A 9,424-nucleotide genomic window follows, 5' to 3' on the forward strand; every position below is an offset into this window, starting at 1 on the left:
TACAAGCGTAATCTTGAGGTTCCAGTTCAATAATGTACTCAGATCTACGTCAAGTAAATATGATCAGTAAAAGAAAACAAATCTCTTGTGGGAGCTGCAAAAAACGGCTATTTTGAAACAGAGAAAACATTGTCATTGATACACTGTATGCTTCCCGGAAACCTGTGAATGCTTCTGAGTGTTCTGTGGTCTGCTGGGATAATAGTATGGTGTAAAGCGCACAGGCCTTGCTATAGAGCGAGGTTATGCGTTATACAAATCTATTAATTTATTTTTTTAAAAACTTTGTAGGCTTCACACTCCTGTAAAACGAAGTTGTGATGTTAAGGAAGGTTGCTAATTTAAGGAAGAGAAAAAAAATTGGCACAAACTTCTGATAAACCAAATATAGGTGCTCGCTCCCTTGCCAAAATTTGAAATCCAGCAACATTTCAGCTTCAATCAGATTCTTTATGAGCACATCACTCCTTTTTTACAGCATAAGCAATAAAACCTTTGCCAAACACATACACGTGATACATAGATAGCTCTCTCCTCTAGTTTGGAAAGAGTACATAACTCAAAAGAGACAAAAATAAAAATAATCTATTTGCGCTGGTACATGAGAAATGCTTGTATACTGCCACCAGATCATGAAAACAACGGTACCAAATAACATGCAAAATATCCATTTATCAGAACATCACTTCATTCCATTCCCAACAAAACTTATAAATAAAGCAAAGTATGAACATTTGAGAAGTTGCACAAAATTTCACATTGCTAAATATCATCCTCGTAAGAAAAGAACAAAATCCAACTCGATTTCAAAACAGGAATCGTTAGCGAGGAAAAATCGAGTACTGAAGAGCAAAGAAAAAGGTCAAAGCTAGATAGGACATATCAAACCAAGCTGGAATATCTGAGTACATAAGGAAAAGACTCAGGGGCACAGGAGACTGTATGTTAATAAAAGATGTGTCTTTCTCTGAAAAGGTATACATTTTTTTTCACTTTTTTTTCCTCTTTTTTTTCACCAAAAAAAAAAGAAAAGGTGTAAATTATATATCTATAGTATACGTGTATATCAAACTGAGCTTAAATTGACAAAACTGAGTGGTGAAGCCAACATTTGAGCATCAAATCTGCTAGAACTAGGATATAAAAATGCTACGAAGTGCGGTGGTCTGAAACAGTAAAATAGGTAGCTCTATAAATATTCATCACAATTATATCAAACAACCTTTCAACCTCACAACACAAAAGGTCTCCCTCACCTACCATATATATATATATATATATGATATGTCCACTCATATTTAGGAAACGGGATAACCCTGTTTAAGGTAACTTTTTAACTTTTTGGACTTGAAGAGAAGTGCGTTGACAGAATATAGCTGTCACTCACAGCAGGGCAAAAGAGACTGATGTTTGCTTATTCCTTTGTCTTAGTAAAGACAGTCATACCATCATATAACAGCTCGGAAGCCTGCTTTGAAAGTCTGTCTTGGAGGCCTGCTTCATTCCCAATATTTCAGGAGTATTTCTAGTCAAAATTCAGACCTGTCTTTAACACGCATACTGCATGGATAATTCAGTATCATTTATTTCTCAGATTTTTAAAAATTTTGATATTTGGGGGGTTAACTGGTCCCAACACAAGAGAAATGATACATTCATTATGACAATATCTCAGCGATAAAATATTCTTCTCTTCTCTCCCCTTCAGCAAGAAAAGATGTCAACAGAGTATCAAAAATAAAACTGTTGCGAGAGATTCCGATATCTAATTGTCGAGTTAAGATCTTTCATAGATATATTAGAACAGATAAAATATATTTTACTCCGAAACTTTGTCAAGTGTAATGAGTATTTGAGATCTGAGTGAATTTTCTGTCATCAACAACGAAGGAAAGGACAGATACAAAGAGAAGAAAAACTGTCTGTGTTTGGTCCCAGCGGATTGCAGTTGGTCCCAGTAGGTCTGACTTAATACTATAAAAACAACAGGGGAGGGAGGGGAGTGTGTGTGTGTGTGTGTGTGTGTGTGTGTGTGTGTGTGTGTGTGTGTGTGTGTGTGTGTGTGTCTGTGTGTGTCTGTGTCTGAGTATGTGTGTGTATGTGTGCGTACGTGCATGTGAGTGTATGTGTGTGTGTGTGTGTGTGTGTGTGTGTGTGTGCGCTCGTGTGTGTGCGTATGTGTGTACGTGTGTGTATGTCTGTCTGTCTGTGTCTGTCTGTGTATGTGTGTGTATGTGAGTGTGCATATGTGTGTATGTGTGTGTGAGTCTATCTGTCTGTGTGTGTGTGCGTGTGTGTGTGTGTGTGTGTGTGTGTGTGTGTGTGTGTGTGTGCGCGTGAGTGTGTGTCTGTGTGTGTGCATGCATGTGTGCATGTGTGCATGTGCATGTGTGTGTGCGCGTGTGTGTGTGTAGTGACCTATGCATGTACATATTTACCATGCCACATAACATTTATTCTCTTTGTGTATAGCAAGAAAAATTTATCTTATCTAATCTTATCTTGTATTGGACCTAATACTGCAGTATTTTGAGTACATCACCAACAGAAGAAAGAGTATCATTTAAAAAAAAATTATTTTAAAGACTAAAATTGATATTAGAGATATGAATGAAGCTTACAGTAAAAAGAGAATGGTTTTCCCAATACAAATAGGAAAAAAGAAAACCAGGGAGTGAAGTCAACTCTTTCAACACAGTGCATGCTGCATCCCCCTGTGGGTCAGGATCTTGACAATTGTGCAATTTCAAGACTTACAATTTATGCCCAATGCAATCTAGAGGGTAAATGAAATAGTCTTGAGCTGATATGAGTCATTACGTGTTGGAGTAAGGCGCTCGTCAAATTTTGGGCTTACGGAGTTGCTCGTATCATCTTTAAACTTGTTCATTTGTCTTGCCTTTGGCTTTTTAAAAAATACCAATCTATCTTGAATAGAAGTTGAAACATTTGTGATGGTAGGATGCGGGGGTGGCGGTCACCTGGTGACAGAGATAAAACTAGCAGGAAAATCAGTGATCGCCAAAGTTTGGTCACTTCCAAAGCAAGAGTTCCTTGAAAACTGCAAATTAAAATTTTTTTGTGCCTTCATTCAACATTTTCAATAACATCCAAACAGAGATGTGATATTAAATTATGGATATAAAAGGTGTTAAGCCAAAAAGCGAAAAAAATTGACAAAATATGCACATCGGGTAGAAAAAAAGTATAATTTTCTTTGATTTAAATTTAATTATTTTGACGAGTGCCTGATTTCTTCACATATCTCACATATATGAGTATTTAACTCTTTGTTTTGCTTGCAAACAAATCAAAATGTTTCAAATAGGCGAGAAAGTCACACAATGTCCTCATCCTCTTAAGGAATAAGACAATACAAACTTTTCAGAGAATTAGGAGCAACTGATATATCATTCATCCTAATCTCAATATAGATAAAATAAAGAGATAAAAGGTGAAAAAAGGTAAAATGCTAGCGTAAAGGGAGTTTGAAAATAAATGAGTTACATGGCAGCTGAGTTCTGACAGAATGTCTGGAATACCAATCAATAAACACAATAATCTCGGCGACAGTTCTCACTAAATGAGGAGGCTGAACATATGTGGGTACATATCTATACTACGTTATATTATTTATATAATATTGTCAGTATCATTCCACTACCACCCCAACAGGTCAATTTCTGGAGCGGGGTGGGGGGTGGGGATGGTTAAAAAACAAAAACATCTTTCAAATAATAGACAGAAAGGGACATCTTACGATATAGTTTCTTCCTTCTTACTTTATTTCATTCTTAGTTGTTTATTGGAAAATAATGAGTTCCAAAAGTCATGGTTCCAACTGAGGGAGGGGCGGGCGTCTCTCTTTCTTTAATTTTCTCAAAACTTAAAAAACGACACTGGTGCTTTTGGAAGAGTACTGACAATATAATACAAAATTAAAACAAATATCTTTCCCAAATTCAAAATAATAATGTATGTTATCGGCTTTACAAAGTGAGTAGTAAGAGACATAAGCAGCAAACCTCATAGAATACCTCCCCCACATTTCACAGTAGGACACGACCGAGTGTTTCTCTACAGCGGAATATTAAACAAGCTTCTAAGCCGCACAGCTTAGAAACATGACAGGAAAATGGCACTTTTTTCTTGGTGGTTTTGAGGGAAGAAGGAAGGTGGTGAGGGAGGGGGGGGGGGTTATCTTTTCTTGTTTGTTAATTTTAAAAAAAGAAAGAAATAAAAAAGAAGAAAAAAAAAATCCAAATGAAGAATGTAACTTTTTTCTTTATTCTTCCCCCCCCCACACTCACACGAGCCCATGGTGCAAAATCCCATGTTCTCTGAAGTCGTTCAGCGTCCGAGTACCTTGCTTTCACACATTATTCAGTAACTGGCCCCTGCGTTTCTCCGAATATAATAATATCACAAAAAAGACACCAGGGAGGAGTCACAACTATCTATATATAACTATATATAACTATATATATATATATATATATATATAACTATATATAACTATATATATATAACTATATATATATATAACTATATATATATATAACTATATATATATATATATATATATATATATATATATGCAAACAAAACTAAACTTAAATATCACAAATATACGAAGACTCCCAATATGTCGGGACAATGACGCAACAGCAGACCACCATCATCATACTACGAGAACATTCCCTAACGTCACGACGCACCACCCACACACACACACACACACACACACACACACATCAGTATTCTGCGGCTTGGCCGTACTTCCGAGGGTCGGAGAAAGCGGCCAGGTCATCGTTGGTCTTGTCGATGCCCTGCACACAGCTCAAGCCCTCCACCGCCCGCACCATGGTGTGGCCCATGTCCTCCATCTCCTTGACAACCATTTGGGGGATGCCGCCTGAGGGAAACAAATTTACACGTTGGTGGGTTGGGGTTCATTTAAAGTTCCTGTGATTTTTTATTTAGATTATTTTAAAACATCCAAGCAGTGCCAAGCACTGCAAAACTTAACTAAAAACATGATGCAGCAGCTCATGTGTCTTTTAAAGATCAACATCATCATTTTTGTTTTATCGTTTTAGTAAGTGTTTTACGGCACTTGCAACACAATAAGGTCACAAAAGTGCCAAAGATTAGGTGTGTTACAAGGGAGTAACAAACATGAAAAAGAAGGAGAGATTAGCACGATAGATGTTTGATAGGAAAGAAAGAGCAAACCACACCAGAGCACCTGCCAACCACCCACTTTTTTTTCCACGTCTTGGACAGTGTCATTATAAAACAAAACAAAACACACAAGGGGAGAAGTTGGATGTAGTCTTTTGTACAGGTGATTGTCTTGAATAAGTGGCACTTAGAGCAGGAAAAAAATGGGGAAAGCGTTTAAGTTTAATGCCTCTATCAACACTATTAGGCTATTTAAGAGGAAGGGCCTCCGAGTTTAACGTCCATCCATGTCCGAATGGACCAAGTCAGAAGGGAAATTCGTGTAAAGCGCCTTTCCCAAGGACACAAAGTCGGACCGAGCTTTAGAACAATATAGACAATATTTTTATATAAAGTGTAACATAACATACACAATTAGAGTAAAATACTAGTAAATGTGTCACAACGCGGTTGAATCAGGCACTTGCCAATTTTGAGGAATATGGTGTTATTGACATCATCTTAAAGCTTGTTCATTTAACTTGCTTTTGATGTAAAGAATATCCATCTATCTTGAAGTCCAGATATTTGCAATTGAAGGATGAGGGAGTCACCTAGTGTCAGAGAAAAAATTTGCGAGAAAATGACCACCAAATTTTTGGTGACTTCTAAGGCTTGAGAATCCTTGAAATCTGCAAATTTGCATTTATTGTGCTTTTGATCAACAGCTTTCAGCAAAATCCAGGCAGAAATATGTTTTAAATGGACATATAAGCTGTTGAGTCAAAACAAAAAAAATTCGATAAAAATTGTCTAACAGGTGGGAAAATGTTGGTTTCTTTGATTTCATCACTTTGACGAGTCCCTGATTTCAACACGATGCCACACAAATATATTTACAGGACATACGAGAGGCAAGGAAACAATTACATATATATATATCATACTTAAGGGGTGGAGCGACCCTCGATTTTGCAGATTTTGGGTCAGGCTATGCACATTTTATGTTGGCTGATTTTTGAAGATCAACCAGTTTTTTGTCTAAAAATAGCATGGATACAATTGAGAAAGACTTTATTCTCCAGGTAAATTGCTTTTAAAAACATGAGGATGGATTAATATAGTGAATTTTCACAAATATTTTAGGTTTTCGCAAAATATAATTTTTGTGCAGCCCCTACTCCTTCCTTAGTTTTCATCCTTTTGACATGAAACTTTCAGGAAACATAGTTGGCAAGGCTGCCATCAATATAACAGAGAGATATTTGCGGAAAAAAATAGTACTTTTACATTGGCAATGATTATGCAACCTAAATTTAGAAAAACGTTTTTTTATACTTTGGGAAAATTCTCATATTTTTTTCTTTTGCATTTATTGAAAAAAACTTGCTGTTACTCTGATAGGGTCTGGTTCTCACCAAATTTGGTCAAATTTGGTCTGTAAATAAGAAAGCCTTATTTGAAATTCATTGTTTATTTTCAAGATGGCGGCCATTTCCATAGCAACCGCTGTAGCTAGGCCAAAATAAAATTGCGTATCAAGAGATTTTACTATGTCTAACTTAAATGTGTACTTAGATTTGATCTCGGGCAACAAACACAGAAAATGGTCCCCAAGGGTAGCTCCTCCTGTTAATCCCCACAATTTCAGAAATCCAGGTTTCCAGATGTACCCGGAAAAACGGCACAGCACCATCAGTAGTTCGTACTCACTCTCATACTCGGTGCTCTCGGAGAGCTGGTTGTGCACCCTGGGCGCCAGGATTGCGCCCGTGATGTTCATGTCGAACAGGACCGAGTTGACGATGGTCTCTGCCAGCCCCGTGATGATGCGGGTGCCGTTGGACGCTCCGATGACCAGCCGGTGGGCGCACGGGTGATCGTCGTTGTACAGAACCAGTGGGCTCATTGAGGACTGGGGGCGTTTGCCCGGTTCCAAATTATTCACATCCTGAAACACAGGGGTTTTTTTTGTTTTTTGTTTTTTTAAAAAATAGTAGTTTAGTGTTAGTAGGATTTTTTGGACTATATTTTAGTAAGTGTTTTACAGCACTTGCAACACAATAAGGTCATATAACTGTGGAAGATTAGAGGTGTCACAAGAGAGTTTAACAAGCGCAAAAAAGAAGGAGGAAAGATAAAGATGATAGATGTTCGATAGGAAAGAAGAAGCAAACCACACCAGAGCACCCCTCCCCCCCCCCTTCTCGGGGATAAAGAGTTAAAGAAACAAAGTCAACAAATTGCTCATTTTGAGACCGGAACACTACCCTCTGCCCACATTTCAGGGCAAGCTTGTAGATTTCATCCCAAAATCATCTTGACATCTTCCCTCGAGTCTTGAACAGTACTCACCCATCTATTCAACAGTGTTTCATAGGCATGCAATAGAGTAGGGTGTCGACGAAAATAGGTAAACTTTTTTATATTTTAGGTGCATGCTGTAAATCCCCTATTATTTTTATTACTTCTTAAGGCTAACGTCAAAGGAAACTTGTTCGGACCTTAGTTTGTAGAGACCTTCATTGACGGACTTTTAGATTCTGTTGGTCATGCAACGTTTAGACCTGCATGAAAAGACTCGATAATATTAAACAAAGCAATTTGTTTTTACCCCAGTTAAATTGTGGACAGACAAAAGTAAGCAAGCATAATAAATTAATAACGTCAAAACCTACACGGCCAGTGGTGTGACATTAATGTCTATGAAGTGATTGTGAATACCTCCCTGTGCACGGGTGTAACCCCTCTGTGACATATATGACATACGCCATTCTTCTTAATGATATTTTCTTACACGGCGAACAAGCCAAGATACCACTGTGACCTACAGCGTTCGTCACGCCTTGCTAATCGCGAGGACCATGGTGACGAACACTGTTTGTCGTATTGGGCATACTGGTTCTATTAGATGTATTTCGAAAAACTAATTGTAGATACACATTGGGGAATATATATTCAGTACAAAAAAATCAATTCCTTTTAGACATATTCAGTTGTATTTGTAAACCAGGTCTAATTATAAGAAACTGACCTCTAAATCTAGCGCTACTCTGTGCCGCCGGGGATCAAAAACTGTGCCTGGTGAAGCACGAACTGACCCGGAGTCATGAAGGGGTTAAGGAGTCTAATAACTGTCAAAACTGACTGGTTCTGAAATGTTAAGTCGTTTATCAAAACTGGTCAAACTTACCTGTGCTGTGCCATTCAGGTTAAAATCCATCAACTGATTATTGAGAATTATCCCAGAAGGTAGCAAGTACTGGTTTCCAAAAAGACTGTTCAATGAACTGTAGAAAAAGATGTTTCAGTTTTAGTAAAAGTTAAAGATAAGTTAAGTTAAGATAAGATAAGATAATACTTTAATGTCCCAGAGGGACATTTTCTTGGCTGTACAGGACAGTAAAAACACATGCAGGTATACATACAGCACTTGCAGGACAAATAGGTCATATGGATGGCAAAAAGATTACAGGTGTTACTAGAAAATAACATAAAAAGAAAAGTTCTGCTCTAGTGAAAGTTTTATACCTCTTGCAACACAGTAAGTACGTCATTATACGTGCCGAAGATTAGACGTGTTACAAGAGACCAACAAACACAAAAAAGAAGTAGGAGAGATCAGAAAAATAGATGTCTGATGATGAGAAAGACCTGGGTTGGAAAATAATCACGAGAGAGAAGGAGCAAACCAAACCAGAGCACTCACCAACCACCCATAGTAAAAGATTTATGGCACTTACAACACAAATGGGTCAAACTATAAATGCCAGAGATTAGAGGTGCCAGTTTTAGTTTTAGTAAGAGTTTTACACACTTGCAACACAAAAAGGTCATATAAGTGCCGAAGATTAGAGGTGTTACAAGAGAGCAACAAACACAAAAAAGGAGGAGAGATGAGGACAATAAATGTTTGATAGGAAAGAAGGAGCAAACCACACCAGGGCGAGACAGAGAGACAGACAGACAGACAGAGACAGAGTTGGAGACAAAAAGAGAGAAGGAGAGAGCGGAAGGGAGGAAGAGACAGACAGACTGACAAACGAATGAGCGGATAGATGGATCGATGGACAGACAGACAGACAGACACGGACAGACAGACAGACAGCCAGATAGATAAACAGACAGACAGACAGGGGGACAGACAAAAAGACAAACAGACAGACAGACAAACAAAGAGACAAACAGAGGGACAGACAGGCAGAAAGAAAGAACAATTCCAAAATTCAAAAATACATCTTTTGTTAAAAAAGTTGACATG

At 37.8% G+C, this 9,424-nt stretch overlaps 1 protein-coding gene across 1 annotated transcript in view; it reads right to left on the bottom strand.

Moving 5' to 3' along the window:
• Positions 1-4,572: 4,572 nt before the first annotated feature.
• The window catches only part of LOC101850862 (glutathione hydrolase 1), a gene marked incomplete in the record, with an annotated part of 54,641 nt that continues 49,789 nt past the window's right edge, over positions 4,573-9,424 (bottom strand). Inside the window, 3 exon segments of the mRNA XM_005112080.3 lie at positions 4,573-4,915; positions 6,877-7,114; positions 8,357-8,453. Coding sequence (XP_005112137.2) covers positions 4,755-4,915; positions 6,877-7,114; positions 8,357-8,453 — 496 coding nt within the window.

Source organism: Aplysia californica, unplaced genomic scaffold (genome assembly GCF_000002075.1).
Source record: "Aplysia californica isolate F4 #8 unplaced genomic scaffold, AplCal3.0 scaffold01179, whole genome shotgun sequence".
NCBI lineage: Eukaryota > Metazoa > Mollusca > Gastropoda > Aplysiida > Aplysiidae > Aplysia > Aplysia californica.